At 41.6% G+C, this 25780-nt stretch overlaps 1 protein-coding gene across 1 annotated transcript; it reads right to left on the bottom strand.

The window, feature by feature from the left end:
• On the bottom strand, positions 1–25413 carry FCRL4 (Fc receptor like 4). The gene is made up of 12 exons (XM_049694492.1): positions 25253–25413; positions 23299–23322; positions 16005–16259; positions 14728–14982; positions 14015–14293; positions 12911–13198; positions 7711–7821; positions 6542–6569; positions 5712–5794; positions 5443–5511; positions 1400–1431; positions 1–1302 (listed from the first exon to the last, which is right to left on the bottom strand). The coding sequence occupies exons 1-12, from the start codon at positions 25311–25313 to the stop codon at positions 1186–1188; spliced, it is 1602 nt and encodes a 533-aa protein (XP_049550449.1). The 5' UTR covers positions 25314–25413; the 3' UTR covers positions 1–1185.
• Positions 25414–25780: the final 367 nt, after the last annotated feature.

The raw sequence follows: 25780 nt of genomic DNA, 5'->3' as shown, positions 1-25780 counted from the left end.
TTAGACCTAGCGACTTGAGTGGATTCAGTTTTGATATTTCAGGCATAAATACTTTGTAGGTGGTATTGGATACTTCCATCAGGAGGCACATAATATTAGGCTGGTTTTTGTATGTCAACTTGATCAGTAGCATGAAACATTCACACAAATAGTCGTTTTCTGTTTCTTTCAGTCTTTCTTCATCTATTGGAAGAATTATTCTAACATCACCTATTTGATAACTCAAAGATACAGCTCCTACAAGAAAGGCAGCTCTGTATCCTTTGAGTAGGGAATAGTATTTAGAGACTACAACATGTGCAATGGGTGCTCATTGTTATTGAGTTGTTAATTATTTCTAGACATTTCCAGTGGACAGAACTAGGAAATAAATAATTATTTTAAAAGGCAGGGTTTGAAAAAAAAAAAAAAAGACAGGGTTTGTCATCAGTTTGTACTAACATTTCCAATTCAAATTTAGGTTTTGGGGGTTACTTAAAGTTACCTACTTAACTTTTTAATTTTATATTTCTTCTCTCCAATGTTAAAAATCTTTGTCCCTAATAACATTAACGTAATTAGCTTTTGCTTTTGGAAACTCAGTCTAGAGCCTGCTTCTTCAGGTCTTCTAATGATTTTTCAAAGTAGTTAATATAAACTTAAATACCTTTATCTGTAAACCACTTGGAATGGATTCTTCTGCCTGCAACTGAATCTTGACAGTGTAAACAGTGTAAGCAGGAGGGATGGGGTTATGCATTCCTGTAAAGTACACATGCAGCCACTCATAGTGAAACTAATTGATGCAGCTGATTCCCCAGTGGGAGAATTGTTGAAGATGTATTAAACAGAGACCTGAGTCACTTGGTCCTTTCTGTCTAGATGCAAATCCCAGTTCTCCAAAATTTATGCTTCTGTTTTTCAGCAGCAGTCCTTCTCCCGCCTTATTCCTTTCCCCTAAATCACACCCTAGGGAACACATTAGGTTAGGCTCAGAGCAGGTACACAGGCTCTTTTTTTAACCATGGACCCTGGTCATTTTAGTGACGTCTTTGAGGGGCTTTCCCATCACGGCATCAGAGTGGGTGAATCAGAAGTCCTGGGAGTGAATGCACATGGGCAAGAAGAACCGGAAAGTTGGAACTAGTTGGTCACTCTAGAGACCTCAAGGACTGCACTGAGCTGGGTCTTGGGATCAGGGACAAGTCACATGAGTAGGACATCCTTGTAATTTTCCATGATATCTTCATCTTTAGAGCCGACCTTTCCAGCTGACTCATCTCGGAGCTGTGTCTTCACCTCAGAGTAGACAATTGAGGCATGCTGGGGTGGAAAAAAGATAGAAGAAGAACTGGAAGGAGAAGGAGTATGGGGCTATAAGCAGTAGTGGGAGAGAAAACAGTCAGGAAATGAAACTCACCTGGTCCTCTAGAGAAGTTCTGAAGGTATTTCCTGTGGAAGAAAAGGAAACCACTGAACTATGAGTATTGGATCCACTCAGAACTCAGTCTTATAGCTTATTTCCCAGAATCTGGGAGTCACTAGGCCTTTTGCATTGATTGTCATGTTTTCTCCTCCCTGACCCCCAACATGTCCTACAACACATGTGACTTTGTTTTACCATTTCTTAACCCAGCCTTCTGCATGTCCTTTTCAGGCTCCCTTAATACCACAGAAAGAAATCTCACTCCCTTCATTTACCAGATGTTTAGAGATAATTTCTCTCTTAGTTACAATTCTTGCCTCTCTTAACTTCCATCTTACCAACCTTGAAGTCCAACCCCTGCTTGTTCAGCAAGTTCCCACTAGACCTCTTCAAATGTCTGCTCTGTGAGAAAAATTCTCTTGCATTAGCGTGTTCTGGTTATTGATTTTATTGCCAAAGTTTCCTAGAGATGGAGCCATAGTGAGAGAAGAGTTTAGCAGGTATGATTTGTCATATCCTGCATATTAGAAATTAAGAATTCAGAGAAGGTAGAATCATGAGAGCTATATATAGTAATTTTATGGAGAGATAGAGCTTGGGAAAAAAGATACATCCTGGAACTCTTTCGTTTTCATTATATTTTTACCATAGACCTTCTGGATTTACAGATCTTTTTAATAACCTGATAGAAGCTATGTACTCCCTCCCCAGAACAATAGACATATGCATGGAAATTTGCATAAAATTTCAGGGGCTTCATGCAAACACTGAGGCACTGGTAAAGAAATCTTGCTACAGATCATCAACACATAAAGTGCCTAAAATATAACTCGTCCACCAACAGAGTGCTCAGCTTCAGTGGTGTTTTGACAAATATGTCAAGGACAGAGTGTGAAGAGCAGCAACTGATCAAGGTGACTCTATAAGATGTACCTAATTAACCCAATCAAATTGGTGGCAGTTCTATCATTCAAAAGGTCCTGATTAGTGGGGATGGCTGAGAAATCAAAGTAACAGATAAAGCAGGTGTTCAGATGATGCATGTTAGTCAAATATAGCAATAGGCACTATATGCAGCAAATATTATAGCAAAACAGAAGACTTAGTCTTTTACTGGCTTGTGACCTTGTAAAAGTCCTTAACCTCATTTGTAAACCGTGTTCAGGATCACGTTACAACTGAAATTTCTACTAGGCACAAAAATACTGGAGAGGTGCTACAGGTAGAAAAGGCAGCTTACAAAATGGAAGAACATACTTGCAAACCATATATCAGATAAGGGATTCATATGAAAAATATATAAGGAATTTGTAGGACTCAATAGCTAAAATAATAACAATAACCCAATTTTATAATGAGCAAAAGTTCTGAATAGATGTTTCTCTAAAGAAGACATACAAATGGCCAACAGTTATTGAAGAGGTTCTCAACATCAGTAATCACACAAATGAAAACCACAGTGAGATATCACCTCACACCTATTAGGATGGCTATCATCAAAAAGACAAAAGATAACAAGTGTTGGCAAGGATGTGGAGAAAAAGAAATTCTGGTACACTGTTGGTGGGAGTGCAGATTGGTACTGCTACTATGGAAAACTGTATGGAGGTTTCTTAAAAATTTAAAAATAAAACTCTCATGTGATCCAGCAATCCCACTTCTGAGTACATATCCAAGGGAATTGAAATCAGGATCTTGAAGAGATCACAGCACTATTCATAATAACCAAGATATGGAAACAACTTAAATGTTTATTGATGGATGAATGCATAAAGGAAGTATGACACACACACAGACACACACAGACACACACACACAATGGGATATTGTTCCACCTTAAAAAAGAAGGAAATCCTGTCTTTTGTGACAACACAGATGGACCTGGAGGACATTATTCTAAGAAAAATAAGCCAAATACAGAAAGACAAATACTGTATGTTCTCAAACTCATAGAAGCAGAGAGTAGAATGGTGGTTCCAAGGGGCTGGGGGAAAGGAGACTAGAGGTATTGCTCAAAAGGTACAAAGTTTGAGTTATGAAGGATGAATAAATTCTGGAGATCTACTATACAGCATAGTGCCTACAGCTAACTATATTCTATTGTATACTTAAAGCTCGCTAAGGTAAATCTTATGTTAAGTGTTCTTACCACACATCATCATCATCATCATCATCATCATCATCATCAAGTGTGTGGAAGGAAACTTTGGAAGATGATGTATATATCTATGGCCTTAATGGTGGTGATGGTTTCCTTGGTGTTAATTTATCTCCAAACTCATGAGTTGTATACATTAAATGTGCATAGCTTTTTACATGACAAAAAAAATAGTGAACTACTTATAATATGCTAGAATATGGATGAATTGCAAAACATTATGTTAAGTGAAAGAATCCAGACCTAAAGATTCCATTACATAAGATTCCATTTATATGAAATTATAGAAAAGCAAAACGATAGGACAGAAGGCAGATCCGTGGGTGCCAGGGGTGGAGCTGGGGGGAGATTAACTGCAAAGGAGCATGAAAGGATTTTCTGGGCTGTTGGAAATGTTCGACATCGTGATTGTGGTGGTGGTTCTGTGAATGGATGCATTTATTAAAATAATTTGAACTGTGCGTTTAAACGTAGAGAATTATACTGTATGTCGATTATACCTCAATAAAGCTGATTAAAACAATCAATGAGTAGATTAGAAAACAGAGTGCACCACACTAAGTACTGTCTCCTAAAACTTTAGTTCAGTTATGTGTGTGTTTGTGTGTGTGAGTGTGTGCACATTCACACTGCTTAACAGTACAATTTGTACTTCTTACTGCAGATAACAATAAAAAATATTTCAACACCCTTATCTAGAGCATTGAGAGTTCTGACTCATGACTGGTGGTGGGATTGGAAGAAGGCTGTGGGTCAGCAAGGACCTGAAATTCCCAGGTGTCCCCAAGGACAGATGTGGTCCACGTGGGAGACAGAACAAGCAGGAGTATGGTCACCTTGGGTCCTGTTCAATAGGGCCTCCAGGTACCAAGGGAATCCAGCAGCAGGAAGCTGGATGTGATTGACTGGAGGTGAGGCCAATGAAGGAGTCACAAATAACTCCTGGAATTAGAAATGCACCAGCTGTGCCAAAGGAATTTTAGGAAGGAGGGGTCCAGCAGGAAACCTCAAGAGACCACACATGTACCTTATACAGGGGAGTGCCTGCTTAACCATCTGCCATCCCAGAGAGGCAGAAGCCAGCTTCCAAAATACCAGCTGGAGTAACTCCTTTCCCACTCCTTTCTCCAGGCTAATTAGGGGAAGCCAACCAAAGAAACAGAGAGGCCAACTCTGCCTCGTCCTCCCCCTCATCCCTACCATTGCCAGCTTCCATTCTGAAATTTCCCTGAACTAGGAGAGGGGAAAGTTTTGCTTAACATCTTCAAACTAGGTGTTCTAGTTACTTAATAGAGACTATGACATAAAGTGTCCACCTACTGTCTATTGTCTAAGATAATGTTTTGTAAAGACTTTGACTGCCAGAATTTTCATCCTGAGTGCCCGAGAAGATCTCTCACAGAAGAAAGTTTAAACAGACAGTGGGAGACGGAAGATTTTTGTAATTAAGTCATGAGTCTTGCTTGTTCAGTATACTGGTTACACAGGGTTGTTATATGGATTAACTAAACATATACATACATATGTATATTTTTATATATTATAATGCATATATATCCTTATCACATAATAGGTGCGTTGCCATCATTCATTCATTACTTAAGGGAAATCTTTGTACATACACCTTCATGATTATAATATCTGTTAGAAGGATGTTTAATTTTTGTTCTGATCATCAGCAAAGATACGTTATGTAGTTTTCTGTGTTTGCCTTCTCTCTTCAGAATCTAAGCATCACACTGTAGGGATTTTTATCTGCCTTGTTCACTGATTTACTCTCTTTACTTAAAGCAGTGCCCATCACATAGGAGGTGCTCAGTAAATATGTGTCAAATGAATGAATATAGTTTGCAGCAAGAATCTCTCCCCAGTGACTTACCTTCTCCTTCTTCCCCAGGCTGAATAATCTGGATCTGAGAATATACCAGGTCTCTTTCTTTGGGGTGCTCTGAGAACAAAAAAAAGCAACACTTTCTAAGCTGTCCCAGTCAGTGGGGTATGCTGCAGATGCTTCTTCCTAAGCAATTATTTATTGTGAATGTCTGGGTTTGGGATACTTAGGGAGACCAGGGGCCTTTGCCAGGCCTCAGAACAAAGTATCTCTCCCTGGCTCAGGCTGGGAGCAGTTTCCTACCAGGAAATCTTTACCATTGCCATGCAACTGCTGCAGCTCCACTGGGGCAGGGCACATGGGATGGAAGGACACTCCTGGGCCTAGGGTCAGGGGTCTCCTGCGAGGCACAGAAACACATGATCATCCTTGGAACATTATAATATGCACAAGAGTGGGATAGACAGAGACAAAAAGGAATGGGGAGAAGTCAGCAGAACAAGGCCAGAAGAGTCTCTAACATCATAGGAATGATGACCTCATAGATAGAATGGTCACTCTCAGTTGGTTAAAAAAACCCAGCCTCATCACCTGGAGGAAGTGTCCTCAAAGCATTCTATCCGGACAATTCAAGAAGAAATTAGACATAATCCATGCTCCAAGTCCCTGACTATAAGACTGAGGCACTGACACAGACAGAAGAAGACCATATTTTCCAAACCAAATTTAAAAGCACAAAATTTGATGAGTATATGAGCACATGTGGGGCAAAAAGAAGATTCCTAGAAACTGAGGTTCCTCTAGAAAGTCTAGAATTAACAGTCATTTTATACGTAGTTATAGTAACACGTTGCCTAACTATAGGACTATTTGCACCAGAAATATTCTGCGGCAACCTAGAAAATCTATAACCTTTGGTATCATCCATTCAGATAAATTTCAAATAAGAAACTGATCAAAATACATGCAAAATCCATTATACAAACTATTAGAAGGATTCTAGGAAGCTGTGATTGTGGCCATTTTAAGGAATGTGAAAACGGGAGTATCTAGACACAGGGACACAGAGAAATCACTTAGCCTAAACTTGCAGCCCCACAGTTCTGCACATTTTATTCTTGGGAAACCAGAAAGACTGAGGCCTCACCTGGTTGTGTCTCCCAGAGAACCGTCTCCTGCAAAATAAAACGAAGGCAGATTGTGTCAGCAGAGGGAGCTCATTCTCAAATATTTCACACACATGCACTGCCTAAGAGAGGTCATCAGAAAGTTATTTCAAACATGGGCCCAGTCCCATATTCTCATGAAAACCATGTGAAAAAGAACTGAACAAAGCATATAACTTGCTGGGGACAGGGCTACACATTTCTATGTTGAATATACAATTATTTGAGACTTATTAAGGTCCAAGGCTGTGTTGATCTACCTCAGGAAATACTAAATATAGCCAAATTTGTCTTTCTTGCAGAGTAGTGAGGGGCTGTAGCTGGCTTTCCAGGAACATCTGTGGTTATGCCCAGAGGAACCTCAGTTTCAAGCTCGTTAAGGAGACTCATGGTCAAAGGTCCAAGGCTCCCTACATTCAACCCAGTGCAGGGCACATAGCAGGTGCTCAGAAGGATCTGGTGAGTTGAGTTGAATTGAATTAAATTAAAAGACAGGGATGAAGGATGGGTAATTATACTAGAGCTGAAAAAGTTTCTGTGCCTGTCTTCTACACCAGGTTTCCTGGCATCTGAAACTACCCTGACCTGGGTTAAAGCAAGAAGCCTTTGGACGCACATGACAGTACCAGGGAGAAACTCTCTCCACCATGTAGAGGGGGAGGCAGCGGCCTGACCTGTGGAGAGCAGAGCCATGGGAGCACAAGGTGCTCGTTTCAGGCTTTGACTCTGGGAAGTCTCTGAGGAAGAAGAAGGATAAAGATTAGCCAGCTCCCATTCTCAGTCATTTCTTCATAGGGGCTTCCAGTTTATTTTGATTGTCCACTTCTAGGGGATGTAGGGTGGGCTGAAGCATCTAGTTGACCAGTCTGTTTGGACCAAAGAAACTACCCAAGGAAACCTTTTAAAGTTTTTGAAACTTCACATTAAAATGTTTATTTCCTCCCTACCTTTCCACTTGAGGCTTTGTAGATTAGACTAGATACCTATTAAGGAAACTGCCATTTCAAGGAAGAGTATGAGTGTGTCTGTGAGCGCTGGGGTGGTGAGGTAGAGAACGGTGGCGTGGCTGTTACTGAGGTTGGGATGAGCTGGGGTGTCTGAGGCAGGGACAGGGCATGGGCTCTAGCAAAAGGTAAGAGAGAACACAAACCTAGTCTCCTCTGGTGCCAGCAGTAAAACAGCAGGGCCACAGCCAGGAGAACGCTGAATATCCCCCCAGTGGTTCCTGCAGCAACAAGGCCTCTTCTTTTCCCTGGGGTGCCTGGAGGGGAAAAGCCTGTATGAGCCTCCAGGGGAGGGGTCTAGGGCCTGGAGCCCTGGAAGCTTTCCTCAGCTTGGCTGGGGCCTTGAGCCTGGTAGAGGGAAGAATCTAAAAGATGAGGACTCATGGGGGCCTTTGAGGACTAGGCTAGGACTGGTGTGGCACAGGAAGCAGGTTTCTACTTGTGGGCAGCACAGCCCTGAGCCTGCATGTGACAGGAAGTGACTCACTGTGAAGGGGTAGAAGACAAGAGCCTGGGTGGATTGTGGCAAAGGGGAGAAAGGTAGACAGCTCCCTCCACTGACCCCCAGACATCATTTCAGAAATTAATATTTGGGGGAAAATCTACATCTGCCTCTCTATCTCTCTATCTATTCTGTACTTTGGCCTTTTGGAAATTTCCCCTAGACATCTGGAAAGATGTTATGCGACAGCGGCTTGGCAGCACCTAACTTTGGAACAGCAGCCTGCCTGAGAAAGAAAGCAAATATCACCACTGATTAGGACACTAGCTGAACCAGCAGTAACTCTGAGATTGTTCTCCATTAAAAAAATATATTGGGACACCACAATGAAATGCCACCAGTTTCCTTCCTCATAGAAGCCTGAGTCTTTGAAGGGGAGGTGGGAAAGAAACTGATGGAAGGAATAAACTAAATTGTTGGGGAATTCTGATTTTTCCATTGGATCCATTCATTCTCCAAGGCAAGGGTGTCCTCTCTCACCACTCCTATTCAACATAGTTCTAGAAGTCCTAACCAGAGGAATCAGGCAAGAAAAAAATAATAGAAGACCTCCAAATTGGAAAGGAAGAAGAAAAATTATCTCCGTTTGCAGGTGACATGATCTTATATAAAGAAAATCCTAAAGACTCCACAAAAAATCTTTAGAGCTAATAAACAAATTCACTACAGTTGCAGGATACCAAATCAACATACAAAAATCAGCTGTGTTTCTATCCATGTAACAATGAATTACCCAAAGAAGAAATAAAGAAAACAATCCCATTTTCAATAACATCAAAAATAATACAGTACTTACTAGTAAATTTAACCAAGGAGGTGAAAGACCTGTATATTGAAAACTATAAGATATTGTTGAAAAAAATTGAAGAAGACACAAATATGGAAATATATCCCATGTTTGTGAATTGGAAGAATTAATATTGTTAAAATGTCCATACTATATAAGTCACCTACAGATTCACTGCAATCCCTATCAAGATTCCAATAGCATTTTTTACAGAAATTAAAAAATATATATTGTATGGAACCACAAAAGACACCAAATAGCCAAAGTAATCCTGCAACAAAAGAACAAAGTTGGAGGCTTCACACTTCCTGATTTCAAACTATATAACAAAACCAGAGTAACCAAAACAAATTGGTGTTAGCATAAAAACAGATACATAAATCAGTGGAACAGAATCAAGAGGCCAGACATAAACCCATGCATATACTGTCAACTAATATTGGATAAGAGAGCCAAGAATACTCAGTGGAGAAGATAATCTCTTAATAAATGGTGCTGGGGAAACTTGATATTCACATGCAAAAGAATGAAACTGGACCTCCATCTTATACCACTCACAAAAATTAACTTGAAATGTATTAAAGACTTAAATGTAAGACCTGAAACCATAAAACTCCTAGAAGAAAACATAGAGAAAAAGCTCCTTGACATTAGCCTTGGCAATGACTTTTTGGATATGATACCGTAAGCACAAGCGACAAAAGTGAAAATACGCAAATAGTACTACAACAAATTAAAAAGCTTCTGCACAGCAAAAGAAATAATCAGCAAAATGAAAAAGCAATCTATAGAATGGGAGAAAAAACATGGAAATCATGTATCTGTTAAGAGGTTAATATATAATAATATAAGGAAGTCATACAACTCCATAGCAAAAAAACCCTCAAATAATCCAATTTAAAAATGGACAAAGGATTTGAATAGACATTTTTACAAAGAAGGCATGCAAAAGTTAACAAGTTCATGAAAAGGTGTTCAACATCACTAATTGGGGAAATGCAAATCAAAACCACAGTGAGGTAGCACCTCACACCTGTTACAATGGCTTTTTTATAAAGTTTGTTTAGAATCAGAGCATAAGCAAAAACAGTAAAATTGGGTTTCCCTGGTGCCGCAGTGGTTGAGAGTCCGCCTGACGATGCAGGGGACGCGGGTCCGTGCCCTGGTCCGGGAAGATCCCACATGCCGCAGAGCGGCTGGGCCCGTGAGCCTGCGCCCGGAGCCTTTGTTCCGCAACGGGAGAAGCCACTACAGTGAGAGGCCCGCGTACGGCAAAACAAACAAACAAACAAACAGTAAAATTAAATTTCAGCATTTCAGTTTAATAAAGCAGTCTACGTTATGGTGATTTAGCAGACCATAGGAAAGCAAGAAAATGTGTCACACTTACACTAAATTAAGGACGTTGAGTTATGTTACTAATGTATGCAACTTTAATTTTGTTTAACACTCTCTGCCAAAATAAACTTTATTCCCTATAACTTAAAAAAAAAAGAAGACTAGAAATAACAAATGTTGGTAAGGATGTGGAGAGAAGAAAACCCTTGTACACTGTTGGTGAGAATGTAAACCTGTGCAACCACAATGGAAAACAGTATGTAGGATCCTCAAAAACTTTTAAAAAATAGAACTACTATATGATCTAGCAATCCCACTTCTACATATATAGCCAAAGGAAATGGAATTACTGTCTTGAAGAGATATCTGCATCCTCATGTTTATTGCAGCATTATTTACAATAACCAAGACATGAGCAACCTACGTGTCCATCGATGTATGAATGGACAAAGAAAATCTCGTGTATATATATATAATATTCCATCATGATGGAATGTGAATATGATGGAATATTATACAGCCATAAGAAGGAAAATTCTGCCATTTGCAACAACATGAATGAAGCTTGAGGGCATTATGCTACGTATGACAAGTCAGACAGAGGGAAAGATCTCTGTCTCTTTGAGCTAAAAGATTGTGTCGAGGTTCAAATCTGGGCTGCCAGGTATAAGCTTTGTGACCATAGGCAAATTACCAAACCTTTCTGAGTTTCACACTCCTTTTCTGTAGAATGGAGATGATAATATCTTTATTTTCTAGGATTATGACTACGATAAGCAAAAATGATATGTGTAAAACTTATTCATTCAGCAAATATTTATTGAATGCCTAATATGAGCTAAGCAGTGGAATAGGCACTTGGGATAAAATATGGTCAAAATAGAGATTTACCTTTATGAGGCTACTATGGGAGGCATGGAAAGAGACAGAAAATGACTGCATGGCATGGCAGTTGGTGACACATGCTGTGAGGAAGAATCAAGCAAGACTTGGAGAGGGAGGGCCTTGGTGAAGAGCTGCTATGTTACATAGGGTGGCTGGGAAGGTCTCACTGGGAAGGTGAGTAAGGTCCTGGAGGAAGTGAGGGGATGAGCATGAAGATAGTGGGGAAGGGCAGTGCAAAGGCCCTGAGGTTGGAGTGTGACTGGAAGTTTTGAAGAAGAGACAGGGGGCCATGGTGGCTAGAGTGGAGAAGGTGAGGAGAGAGTGGTGGGCCATCAGGTCAGAACAGCAGGATAGCCAGATCATCAGGATCTGGTGGGACGTTGAGAGGACATTGGCTCTCCCTCTGAAGGAGATGGGAAGCCATGGGAGGCTATTGAGCAGAAGAGTAACATGATCTGATTTATGATTTAGAGAGTTCCTTCTGATACTGTGTTGAGAACAGGTTGTGTGGAGCCACAGGTGAAGCAGAAAATCAGTGTTATTGCAATCATCCAGGTGGCTTGGATCAGGTGGTAGCAGTGGAAGTGGTGGGAATTAGTCATATTTTGGTGATACTTTGAAGGTAGAGCTATCTGGACTTGCAGGTGTATTAGAGTTGGAGGATCTAGAGAATCCGCCTGCCAATGCAGGGGACACAGGTTCGAGCCCTGGTCCGGGAAGATCCCACGTGCCACAGAGCAATCAAGCCCGTGCACCACAACTACTGAGCCTGTGCTCTAGAGCCTGCGAGCCACAATTACTGAGCCTGCGTGCCACAACTACTGAAGCCCTCACGCCTAGATCCCGCGCTCTGCAACAAGAGAAGCCACTGCAATGAGGAGCCCACATACCGCAACGAAGAGTAGCCCCCGCTCACCACAACTAGAGAAAGCCCACACGCAGCAACAAAGACCCAACGCAGCCAAAAATAAAATAAATAAATTTATTTTTAAAAAATGTGATGGGGATCCAGTAAAAAGAAAAAAAAAAAAACCTTAAAAGGGGTATCTGATGAATAGGTATAGAAGTACCATTGGAGTGAGGCAAGCCTCAAGGTGATGGGTTTGAGAGAAAACAGAAGTAAAGAGAGTGAGTAGAGATAACTCTTTTAAGGGAAATCTAGCTTTCCAGTAGTTCCTCCATAAAACTAGCTTTATTGGATAGCCTGGGATGCAACTGAACCTGAGATAGAGGATGAATTGAAGCCCCATAGAAACAATTTCTTTAGTCCCAGGGGAGCTGAGTGGGAACCTGGCTTGACCTAGTATGACTCCTTGGAGACAGAGGAAGGTAAAGATATAAGCTACGACTGTGCTATCCCAAAGGAAGGCTTATCTCCTCTGTGGACATAATGGGGCTCTGTATTCGCTCTTGGTACTTGTAAGTTTCCTGACCTGCATACAAGTTGGTATTGACACACTCTTAGACCTACAGTAATGGAGTAAAGGGATGTTTTATGTCTTTGGCCCTGTGGAGGATTACCAAAAGGAGAGTATAGTTGACGCTTAGGATGAAGGATGCTAATGACATAAGACTGCTGTTTGAGAGCAACACACAATGGATCAGCGTACAGGCACACAGAATCATCCCCAAGAGATGAAATGGCCCCTGGCCAGCATTCCCTCACTGTAGTACCTCCTTATAACCTGAATTATTGATATTTAATGGAAAAAAGTGAATATCGCAGTGGAAAATGGAAATAGAAAAATTAGAGTCACAAAGATAGTGTTGGCTATGCCCACCCCTAATTTGAGAAATCTGAGAATAAATAAGGTCAATGGGGATTAAGACTTACTTCTCACAGAGACGTTCACCGCCTTGCTCTGGATGAGGCCGTAGCCATTGTCAGCTGTGCAGTAGTAGCCCCCTGCGTGGCTCTCCCTGGTAACAGGGATCTCCAGCTCTGCTCTCCGGGAGCGCTGACTTTTCTGCCCCAGACTCTCCCTTGTGTCCTCTCTGTGCCAGGAGAACGTGGTGTTCCCCGTGCCCTCAGCCACAGAGCAGACAAGGACAAGTATCTCCCCTTCAACCACCGGGTCCCCCTGGGGCTGGGTCTCCAGGAACACTCCAGACACAGGGATTCCTGTATGAACACAGACAACAGGTGAGGGCATGGTGAGAGGAGGACAGGGTTGGGATGTTGGACAGGGTCACTTTTTATGGGACTTTAAGATATACTCTTCTGCAGGTGTTAGCACTGTAGCTCATAGACTGTGGATTTGGGACCTAGAGTATCATTAAATGTAGTAACCTTTCCATCCTGATGCACAGACTCCAGGAGAGAAAAATTGGGTCTCCCTGAAAAATCATTTGGGTTTTATGTCCTGTCCTAGTTGTCAGTGTGAATTATTTTGACCTGGGAGAAGTAATAGCAATAGTGGCTATCATCACACTGACCTAGACCACATCCGTTTCCAGAAGTCCTGCTTTGGTACCTAAGACAAGCTGATATTTATTGTATTTATCTTTGTGTGTATGCATGTCCTTCTCTTCTGCTTTACACATCACACTGTTTGTTGTTACTGGTTAGGGTCCACCTCTGTGGATATGTGTCTTCTAAATAGTTTGCCCCAAGATCTGACATCCTAGAATCTGTCGATTCAGTAGCAGAGAATTTTGTTTCTTGTTTTCATTTTGTTTTGCCCAACTCTTGTATCTGCCTCCGTGAATCACCTCTGTCATTTCAAGGTGCTAGAATTTCAAAGAAAGACTAAGTTTTTAGAGAACTAGAGGTGGAAATGAAATCCTGTATTTCTTTTATTATCTACCTCACTTCACAGTCTAAGCCTGGTGCCTCTGTCAGGATGAAAAACTCCATCTGTACTGGGCAGTCCCTACCCTCACTGGGCCAGAAGGAGCAGTCAGGGGAGACGCCACAGCCCGGCTCTCCAGCACTCACTCTGCACGTCAATCTGAAGTGGAAGGCTGCGTTTGTGGATGCCGCTGGTCATGGCCCCACACCAGTATGATCCTGAGTCTTCTCTCCAGACGGCTGTGACCTGGAGTTCTGGGGATGTACTCCAGTTTGAGAGGATGACCCCATGGTCTCTGAAGAAGACAAAGCGAAGCCGAGTGTCCGACCGCTCTAGAGGAAGCTGTGTTTTACAGCTCAGGTTTACAGAATTCCCCTCTGTAGGCTGGGAGTCTGTGACTTTCAGCTTTGGACGTGGAAATAGCTCTAGAGAGAAGAGGTGAATCAAGTTCTCAGTATGAAGCAGGCTTGGATTCGCGGTTCTGGAAAACTTCAGACACCCAGCAAGACAAACTTATCGGCCCCTCTATCACATTTTTCTTTCCCAGGATTATTTAAGTCAAATTGTTCCACTTTCTCTGCCTCTTGGAGGACGTGGTCTCAAATATTTCCAGAGTTTGTTATGATATCAACTTATATAGGGAATTCCCTGGAGGTCCAGTGGTTAGGACACTGTGCTTTCACTGCCGAGGACCCTGGTTCAATCCTGGTCAGGGAACTAAGCAGATCCCACAAGTTGAGCGTCACAGCCAAAAAAAACCAAAAACCAAAAAACACCACTTACATAGATCCCCGCGGATGCGCCCAATTTACCCTGCCCTGACATTGCCAAGCAAATTTGTATGAAATGAAGTGTTTACCTTGAATTCGAATATTTGTGAGACTTGTTCTCAATACACGATTGTTTTCCAAGGATCCAGTGCATTGGTAACAGCCACTGTTGTTTAAACTTGCTTGTGATATCAGAAGATCCAAGCTTTTATTAGAATCAGAAATAAGTTTTCTATTCCAAAAGTACCTCACAGCAGTCAGTTTCTCTCTCCCCCTTTTCCGGCATCTCAGAATCAACTCGTCACCTTCAAACACAGAATGTGGGGCCTGGAGGATGAAGGAGGCTGGAAACCACACACAGATAAGACGTTGTTATTGAGGCACTCCTTCCTCTGCGCATCCTGAATTACAGAGATTTTTTTTTTCTTCCTTTTTTCTCCCCCAGGATTTAGTCTCCTGACTCAAGCTCACTCATTTCCTTCCAAATCAGTTGACCTGCTTCAGATACAATTCCTAAATAAATCCTAGACACGTCTATTTAACCATTCAGGGACAGATTCAGAAATATAAGGATTCTAATGTGCAGAGGAAAAGCTGAGAGGAGGTGTGACCAAATCTCTGACGTCATTGATTACGGAGAAGATCAACACCGACTTGCTCACCAAATAACAGAACAGGAGTCGTCAAAGACGTAGTTCTTGGAGAAATACACTGGGAATTGTTACAGTGCATTGGAGTGCGCTATGCAGAGGGCTTATGGTCACAGATACAAATTCAGGGTCAAGGGACAGTGAATGCGGTCCATTCATGAAGCTCTCATGCTCTTCAGATTCTGATTACAGGCTAGTTCTATCCTTTCTCTCTGAGACGATGCAGTGAATGCCTGCTCCTATAGACCAATGCCTGAGGAGTGATCTAAATTTTCTGAAATAGAGAACGGACATATCCTAAGACAGGTGAAGACACAAGCCCTGAGGCTGGAGATTTCCCACCTCTGAATTCTTATTTTATAGCACTTTTCACTTTCTATTTTGTGCTTAGTACATTCATGTATACGTAAGTTCTCCCCAAGGAGGCTGTAGAGCCCTTGAAGGCAGGACCTAAGACAGCTTCACTTTTGAATCCCCTAAAACTAAAACTTCCTTCTTTAATTGTGTGTGTAAGAATGTCTGTTGATTAATATCAGACATTTAAACTCTAATGTCAATAGTAGTTTGAAAAACACTTATAGACAGTGAGGGAGGACATGAACCTGAAAGATCAAAGTTAGAGTAGAATGAAGGGCCTCAGTTCTTGGAAAATCCAGGGAGCTAAGATGTACTGCAAACCACTTCCAATGTTTTAACTAATTCACCTTCTTTCTCACCTGTAGAAAAAAGCAAGCGCACAGGGTTACTTGGGAGTGAGCCTGGGGCCTGGCAAATGTACTGTCCAGAATCACGAACCTCGAGGGTGTTTCCTTGGGTTTCACTTGGACGTTGTCTTCCAGAGTACCAACGGTACCATTTTATTTTCTCTGGTGCATAGAAGTGAAATCCATTGCAAGTCAGATTCACTCTCTCTCCACGGAAGACAGTGGTCCACGGAGGCTGGAGGGAAATCATGGATTTGGGTACAGTAGCTGGGGAGAAGAGAAATGAGTCTGAGGTGGAGGTGTCTGCAGTCCCCACTGCAGTGGCTTGTGTGGAGTGGACTGAAGCACCCAGCTTTGGTGAGTCTCTGAAAGGCCCCCCGGCGGGGCTGCTGTTTCCCCAGGTTTCAAGTTTTCCAGCTGTGTTCACCTTACCCAGGAGTGCAGCAACTGCTCTGTATACAATGAAGTCTGTCTACAGGAACAGACTAACCTTTCAGAGGGCAACCCCAGCAGGACCTACTCACCAAAGAAATCAGTGATGGGAGGCCCACAAACCCCCTTACCTTTTCCAACAGGACCAGGTCCTCAGGTAGATTCCTCCTGAACTCCCTCCCACCTGCTCTTCATGTTACACACACCTCTCTAAGATGAGCATTTGTGTGGCATGGCCGTATGGTGGGGTGAGGGATTGTAGAGGGAGGGAGTATAGGAATTTGGGGTCAATTACGCAGTTATGGAAAAGGGTCCATAGTATGTTTTTCCAACAAGAAGTAGGTAGGGGAGGGGTGAGCAGGCTGTTGTCTGAAGTGAAAATTATATTGAAATAACTACAAAGAGTATGAGTGCTGGGAGCTAGGTGCTTCTAACTCCCCACACCCCAAAGATACTCTTTCATGAAAATAAAATGTGGGCCCTGCATAAAATCAGGCCTTAAGATCTTTGAATAATTAATGGACAGAAGCTGGAGAATGTAAGGGTAAATATCAATACAAATTAAAGATAAGAGGTTTAATTCTCCCTGTTGAAAATAAGGGAAACAACTTCTCCCTCTGTTTTTTTCTTTCAGAATTTCTTTCAAATGTATGTGAATCTTTATTATGGCTAAAAAGCCTCTTGCCAGTCTCATAACTCAGGAACATCTTTCTCAAGAAGGAGCCATCTTTTTTTTTTTTTTTTTTGCCGTACACGGGCCTCTCACTGTTGTGGCCTCTCGCGTTGCGGAGCACAGGCTCCGGACGCGCAGGCTCAGCCGCCATGGCTCACTGGCCTAACCGCTCCGCGGCATGTGGGATCTTCCTGGACCGGGGCACGAACCCGTGTCCCCTGTAACGGCAGGCGGACTCTCAACCACTGCGCTACCAGGGAAGCCCCAGGAGCCATCTTTTTGAAATGCAGACATCTAGGGGGATAGCTCCCCTGGATCCTGTCTCCCCATTCCTGTGGAAGGGTAAGCATTTACCTTTGGTAGGTACCTTGTTGCAGTATGCAAGACTACCTCCAGTCCTAAAGATATGAGATGTTTATTCCTCCTCTGGAAAAAAGCCAATAACCATGATAAATTTAGGATAAACTATGTGTGACAAAACGTGCTGTCAAGTCCTCCTGCTTGAGAACTAGTTACTGTTTAATCTTGAAAACATGTATGTAATGGGCTGAATCCCCTTGGCAATATAAGAGTGAGAGATCCTTTTCTGTCTTTGCAATCTCTTGGCGGATTGTCTGTGATGAGCATGCTTATTATGAAGCGTATGGTTTAATGCTTATTCAATGCTAAAAGCGTTTGCTTTCTTTATTACCTTTGTGGAGAGGATTTCTAGGTTGGGAGATTTTGTTTTTAACTTTATTTCCTGCAGCCATTACTGTGGCTCTTTCTTATCTGAGTTTATTTCCTAAGTTTTGTAGCTTCAAGGTGTGAGAGTTAGTAACTGAAGGATGAATCTACCACTGTGGCATAAAAATTATTTTGAGCTGAAGGCATTTGAGAATAGATTTTATTTTTCTTTATTCTGAATTCTCTTATCTGCCTAAAAGCAAAGCCTGTGAAGAGTTCAATTGTCATAAATCACCTCCCCAGGAGCAAATAAATGATCAGCTCTTATCCCCAGACACTGGAAGTTGGCACCACACCTAAAGCAGAACTTGTCACAAAACTAGCATAGCTCCCATCTATTCTCTTAAGGGCTCATTTATCTTTCCTAAAAATCATTTGTTTTCCAGTAAGTAGCCTTCTCACCTGCCCCGTTCCCTATCCAGATGTTATATAAGTCCCAAATTCTAACTGCCTCCTTAGTTTATATTTTTCTGTGTATTCCCGTAAGTTTTGAATAAAAAAATTTGTCTTTTCTCTTGCTAGTCTGCCTTTTGTCAGTTTAATTTGCAGGCCCTCATTAGGAAAACCTAAGAGGATAGAAAAAAAAAGGTTTTCTTCCTTGACATAATAAAAGTAATCACAGACCAAATTATTCACTATTGGAAACACCCACTCAAACATTCTTACCCCTTTAACACTACTATTTTCTAGCCTGCACAAAGATCAATGTTTTGATAGGCTAATCCTTCATTGTGTATACAATGAAAATTTATTGTAAAGTGATACTTCAGATTCTGCCAAAGATGCAGTAATTCATGAAGGTGGTAAAAGTGTTGTGGGACCACGGCTCTGTTGGCTCCCAAAGCCACTGACAAGTGTAGTAAAGCAAGATTTGTTAAAGTTGAAGAGGAGCAAACAATGATAGGGAAAATATTTGTTTGGCTTCTGAAAGTTAGTCCCAATGTCCTTCTGTTGAGCCTGTGGCCCATCAGCGGGTTTGAAAAACAGAAGCACTAACTTGCCCAGCCATGTGACACAGTTCTGAGTAAGGAGATGTCAGAGGAATAAAGCTAGGAGTGAACTAAGGGGTGAGGATTCTGGGGGAAGATTTTTCCTTTATGATGAAAGGAGAGAAGCATAGCAGGGGAGCTCTTTTGCAGTTTTAGTTTCCTACAGCTATCACATACAAAAAAAACAAAACAAAAAAAACCACACAAAAAACAATATTTGATTCATGCTTTGTTCTACAAATTGCCTTGGTAATCTAAATTCTGTGATGTAGAAAATAAAACACATTATTTCCATTTGTATTGTCTTTTTTCCAAAAATAAAATCTCATTGTTGGGGATATGCAATTTACCATAAAATCATAAGTGGAATCAATTAAGTGTGTTTTTATCTTAGTACTTTTTATGCTCAGATAAGGAGGACTGTCTGTATTCAAGGGCGTACAAGCAATTGTTTTTTTAAAGCTTGAGACTTTAAATATTCTTACCGTTTTCTGTAAGAACTGCCCCAAATACGCCTTAGAATTGTACCCAAATGTAATGGAAATACTCTGTTTGGGGGCAAAAACTGTAGAATAACCTGAACGCTTGTTTTAACTAAAGAAATTAAATGTTCTGTTCGATTATAGAAACATTCATGTGTCTCTGCAGACTTTTTTTCCTTTCTCTTTCTCTAGAGGTTTATACAGATATACTACGCCCCAGTGAGTACGGGGTTGTGTCTCTCTTAAAGAGAATAGAAATCTGCACTGTTTATGTTCCTGGGAAGCATCTGGGGTTAGGGAAATGGAGACTGGGCAGTAGGTCTTATACTGGAGGGAAGGGAGAACTTCTTTGGTGTGTGCAGCTTTATTCCTCACTGGTCCAAGTAAGTTGCCCCTGCTATGTACAGGTGGCCCAGTGGTCAGGGAGAGACACATCTTGTCAGCATCTTTAAGAGGTTGGGACTGAGTCAATGAGTTCTGAGATTAGCCACATCTACTAGCTGACACTCTCTGTATTTTATTTCTCCATCCTAGAATGTTTAACAAAACCTAGTCCAGTTAAGACCTCCTCCCAGTTAGGCAGAGATTTGTGGGAAATGGGTTGTAGCCACAGCACTGAGGGGGAGAATCACAGGCCCAGAAGCTGCAGGGGATGGTGTGCATCAAGGGGCAGTGGCTCCCACTGGCTGGAGCTGGATGACCATAAGAAGCTCCCTGGTTGGGGGGCGGGGGTGGGCTGGACAAATCAGCAGGGATTGCCAAAACTCGTGGAGACAGCTCCCAACAGAAGGCTGAAATTTCTGCTGACCAGTAGGATGGGGGCTCAAAGTTATCATGATCTGAGCTTATTAATAGAGAAATGTCTACACAGAATGCTGAAGTTCAGGATGAGTTGGTTGCCCGTGGCTCTGTCAAGCTTGGGGGGACATGGGGAAGCCGGCAAGTTGGTTGCACCTCAGCCTCCCCCAATGAGGTAATGGCTTATTTCTATCCTTCCCCTCTCAGGATTCTATGCATTCTGTCAAGTTGGCTAGAATCCCACATCAGGTGGGGACACCCCGTTTCCTTGAATTCTGTGACATGTATCCCAGCCCTGTCTCCAATATCATCCAGCATGATGCCAGGTTTCAACCAGGAGTGTGACTCCCAAACTCTTAGGGTCAGAGTCCTAAGACATGTTTTCACCTGCCCGTAGTCCTCAAGAAAATGATGCAGGCACAACAAGGCCTCTTTCTCCAAGTATTTGAGATACAGGATAGTTATTAAGATATCCAGAAACAACCAGACAAGGATGTCACAAAGAAAGAAAACTACAGGCCAATATCACTGATGAACATAGATGCAAAAATCCTCAACAAAATACTAGCAAACAGAATCCAACAGCACATTACAAGGATCATACACCATGATTAAGTGGGGTTTATTCCAGGAATGCAAGGATTCTTCAATATATGCAAATCAATCAATGTGATAAACCATATTAACAAATTGAAGGAGAAAAACCATATGATCATCTCAATAGATGCAGAGAAAGCTTTTGACAAAATTCAACACCGATTTATGATAAAAACCCTCCAGAAAGTAGGCATAGAGGGAACTTTCTTCAACATAATAAAGGCCATATATGACAAACCCACAGCCAACATCATCCTCAATGGTGAAACACTGAAAGCACTTCCACTAAGATCAGGAACAAGACAAGGATGTCCACTCTCACCGCTCTTATTCAACATAGTTTTGGAAGTTTTAGCCACAGCAATCAGAGAAGAAAAGGAAATAAAAGGAATCCAAATCGGAAACGAAGAAGTAAAGCTGTCACTGTTTGCAGATGACATGATATTATACATAGAGAATCCTAAAAATGCTACCAGAAAACTACTAGAGCTAATCAATGAATTTGGTAAAGTTGCAGGATACAAAATTAATACAAAGAAATCTCTGGCATTCCTATACATTAACGATGAAAAAATCTGAAAGTGAAATCAAGAAAACACTCCCATTTACCATTGCAACAAAAAGAATAAAATATCTAGGAATAAACCTACTTAAGGAGACAAAAGACCTGTATGCAGAAAATTATAAGACACTGATGAAAGAAATTAAAGATGATACAAATAGATGGAGAGACATACCATGTTCTTGGATTGGAAGAATCAACATTGTGAAAATGACTCTACTACCCAAAGCAATCTCCAGATTCAATGCAATCCCTATCAAACTACCACTGGCATTTTTCACAGAACTAGAACAAAAAATTTCACAATTTGTATGGAAACACAAAAGACCCCGAATAGCCAAAGCAATCTTGAGAACGAAAAACAGAGCTGGAGGAATCAGACTCCCTGACTTCAGACTATACTACAAAGCTACACTAATCAAGACAGTATGGTACTGGCACAAAAACAGAAAGATAGATCAATGGAACAGGATAGAAAGCCCAGAGATAAACCCACACACATATGGTCACCTTATCTTTGATAAAGGAGGCAGGAATGTACAGCGGAGAAAGGACAGCCTCTTCAATAAGTGGTGCTGGGAAAACTGGACAGGTACATGTAAAAGTATGAGATTAGATCACTCCCTAACAACATACACAAAAATAAGCTCAAATGGATTAAAGACCTAAATGTAAGGCCAGAAACTATCAAACTCTTAGAGGAAAACATAGGCAGAACACTCTATGACATAAATCACAGCAAGATCCTTTTTGATCCACCTCCTAAAGTAATGGAAATAAAAACAAAAATAAACAAATGGGACCTAATGAAACTTCAAAGCTTTTGCACAGCAAAGGAAACCATAAACAAGACCAAAAGACAACCCTCAGAATGGGAGAAAATATTTGCAAATGAAGCAACTGACAAAGGATTAATTTCCAAAATTTACAAGCAGGTCATGCAGCTCAATAACAAAAAAACAAAAAACCCAATCCAAAATTGGGCAGAAGACCTAAAGAAACATTTCTCCAAAGAACATATACAGACTGCCAACAAACACATGAAAGAATGCTCAACATCATTAATCATTAGAGAAATGCAAATCAAAACTACAATGAGATATCTTCTCACACCAGTCAGAATGGCCATCATCAAAAAGTCTAGAAACAATAAATGCTGGAGAGGGTGTGGAGAAAAGGGAACACTCTTGCACTGCTGGTGGGAATGTGAATTGGTACAGCCACTATGGAGAACAGTATGGAGGTTCCTTAAAAAACTAAAAATAGAACTACCATATGACCCAGCAATCCCACTACTGGGCATATACCCTGAGAAAACCATAATTCAAAAAGAGTCATGTACCAAAATGTTCATTGCAGCTCTATTTACAATAGCCCGGAGATGGAAACAACCTAAGTGTCCATCATCGGATGAATGGATAAAGAAGATGTGGCACATATATACAATGGAATATTACTCAGCCATAAAAAGAAACAAAATTGAGCTATTTGTAATGAGGTGGATGGACCTAGAGTCTGTCATACAGAGTGAAGTAAGTTGGAAAGAGAAAGACAAATACCATATCTTAACATATATATATGGAATTTAAGAAAAAAAACTGTCATGAAGAACCTAGGGGTAAGAGAGGAATAAAGATGCAGACCTACTAGAGAATGGACTTGAGGATATGGGGAGGGGGAAGGGTAAGCTGTGACAAAGCGAGAGAGAGGCATGGACATATATACACTACCAAACGTAAGGTAGATAGCTAGTGGGAAGCAGCCGCGTAGCACAGGGAGATCACCTCGTGCTTTGTGACCGCCTGGAGGGGTGGGATAGGGAGGGTGGGAGGGAGGGAGATGCAAGAGGGAAGAGATATGGGAACATATGTATATGTATAACTGATTCACTTTGTTATAAAGCAGAAACTAACACACCATTGTAAAGCAATTATACCCCAATAAAGATGGTAAAAAAAAAAGAAAACAACACCCATATAAAAAAATAAAAGTAAATAAAAGATATCCAGAAACATAAAAGAGAAAGGGAAAGAAAAGATGGACTTACCAAGTGGTCCACTGACTGGAGGTGCTGCAAGAGAGTCAAGAGCAAGGCATCAGCACAAGGCAGCGAGTCACAAACCATTTTACTGTGAGAGTTCACCCGCCCATTTTCGACTTCCGGCCAAATGGAGGAGAAACATGCCCAGTTCCACCCACCCTGGAGAAACAAGATAACGTCATGGCCAAAAGCTCAGGCTGCAGACTCAGGCAGAAACAGGTTTGAATTTTAGCTGTGTGGCCCTGGGCAAACTGCACAAAACCTCCAAGGCTCAGTTTTCTCCTCTGTAAGATGGGGGCCATCAAACTGACCTCATGGCCATATTTTAATGAGCTAAATTAGTAAGTCATCAATTAAGGTTGCTGTAATTGGTTTTTTTGACATGACTGTGGCTGCTGCTGAGGCTTGGCTTCACTATCTTCTTGCCTGGAGTGTTATTTTCCTCCTTCATTATGAAGCAAAAGCAAGTTACCCTCACACATCAAAGCCCAGATAAAATCCCACCTCCTCCATGAAGCCCTCTGAGATGCCTCCAGGCTGCAGCACCATCACTTTTCTATTGATTCAGAACCCCTCCCATTCCCGCTCAGTTGAAACTCATAACTGGACATACAGTATGGGAAAGTGGTTAAAAGCACAGCTCCAGTGTCAGATTATGGGTTTCAATCCTGACTCTGCCACTTTGCTACTGCATGAAACTTAAGGCAAGAGACCGTCTCTATGACTTAGATTCCTTATCTGTAAAACAGGATTTATAGAAGTTCCAGCTCATCGATTGTTAGAGTATTGGATACATTAATACAATGGGATATTCTTAGAAGACTGTCTGACATAGGGCTCAGCAAGAATTAATTATTATCAGCAAGAATTAATTATCATTGTCCTATGATCCATTGTGTAATAATTTTCTTGTATTGCCAAGTCAAATGCTCTTTTATTTGTCCTTTGATTTCTTTATCAGAATGTCAGTTTTTGAGGGCAGAGGCCATGTCCTCCGTGTCCCTGCATACTCTGCATTGCCCCGTACCATGCTATGCCCTATATAGCCATTCATTCACTATTTACTGAATTCCCATAATGTGCCAGTCACACTAATAACTCTTCCTTTGTTTTTTTTTTTTGCGGTACGCAGACCTCTCACTGTTGTGGCCTCTCCCGTTGCGGAGCACAGGCTCTGGACGCACAAGCTCAGTGGCCATGGCTCACGGGCCCAGCCGCTCCGCGGCATGTGGGATCTTCCCGGACCGGGACACGAACCCGTGTCCCCTGCATCGGCAGGCGGACTCTCAACCACTGCGCCACCAGGGAAGCCCCGTACTCTTCCTTTCTTAATTGGAGTCTGGAGATATAGCTGAGAACAAGGCAAACACATTTAACAAAATTCAGTGTACAAATGACTGACTGGTCTTTATTTCCCTAAGCTTGAGCTACTAGAAAATCAGTGTCTCATTTGGACAAATATTGGCAAGCAGGGAAGAAAAATCAAAGGGAAATTGTCTTATTTCTCCTCTTCTCATGTTCTTTGCGAACATCAGAGCAGGTTTGATCTTAGAATACAAGAAAGAAATCACTATTCTCAGCAGAAAATCATTCTACATCAGCTCACGGTCAGAACATGGTCCTTTCACAAGGGACTCAGTTCATCTTTCACTCTTGGTTTTCATGATCTGTAATTAGAAAGGTAACCAAATTTAATTGTAGTTTTCTGCATGGAAAAATAAGCCCACTTTTGGGGGGGTAAGAGGAATTTTTCATAGGCAATTAAAAGCAAACAAGGAACACATTACTAGAAATAATTTTTTCCCTCTCATTCCATTGTATCAATATCTTTCCCCTTTGTTCATTTTCTGCTGTTCTAAATGAGATTAAAATCCATTTTTTCAGCAGCACAGAGGAGAGGTCTTTTGCCTGTGGAGAGGCTCCGTTTTCCCAGCAAACAGAGGCTTCCCCCACTACTTACCGAGGACCAGCAAGGATGCCCACAGTAGCATGGAAGTCTGCTCTGGGGTCCTGAGGAGCATCTCATAGGAGACAGGCCAGTTCCCAGCGCTGGAGAGTGAGTTCAGCAAGTTGTTCCTCTGAGTACAGTTGGTTGAGTTAATGAAGTGAAAGGGGGAAGTAGGGGAATCTTTCTTAAAATACCGAACACTTATGTTACGAGGTGTAAGAAAATCTCAATGACAGAAGTCAATATATGATAAAAAAAATATTTAAGTACTGCTCTGATATATTGGTATGAATAGCCCCTCAAGGCTTTAGTTGTCTTATTTTCAGAAAGCTCCAGTCTCTGCCTTCCAAGGAAACTGCAACTTATTCTCTCTGCTACCAGACATCAGGTAAGACTGCAGTTCTGTTGAGATTCACATAATCCAAGGATGTGTCTAAATCACTCCTGAGCCGGAAAACTTCTCATTCAATACAGAAATGTCCTTCTCGGACCCCTGACAGACTCTGCTGGACCACCTCCAGATGACCATCTGTATATAAT

Source organism: Orcinus orca, chromosome 1 (genome assembly GCF_937001465.1).
Source record: "Orcinus orca chromosome 1, mOrcOrc1.1, whole genome shotgun sequence".
Taxonomy (NCBI): domain Eukaryota; kingdom Metazoa; phylum Chordata; class Mammalia; order Artiodactyla; family Delphinidae; genus Orcinus; species Orcinus orca.
The sequence above is the reverse complement of the archived record's forward strand: the minus strand, read 5'-3'. Positions and strand labels throughout refer to the sequence as shown.

Coding starts and splice junctions, on each gene's coding strand:
- FCRL4 (XM_049694492.1), bottom strand. CDS start 25,313: ATGCTCCTCAGGACCCCAGAGCAGACTTCCATGCTACTGTGGGCATCC. Junction 23,323..25,252: donor GGCATCCTTGCTGGTCCTCG/GTAAGTAGTGGG, acceptor ACTCTCTTGCAG/CACCTCCAGTCAGTGGACCA. Junction 16,260..23,298: donor TCCAGTCAGTGGACCACTTG/GTAAGTCCATCT, acceptor TCTTCTCCCCAG/CTACTGTACCCAAATCCATG.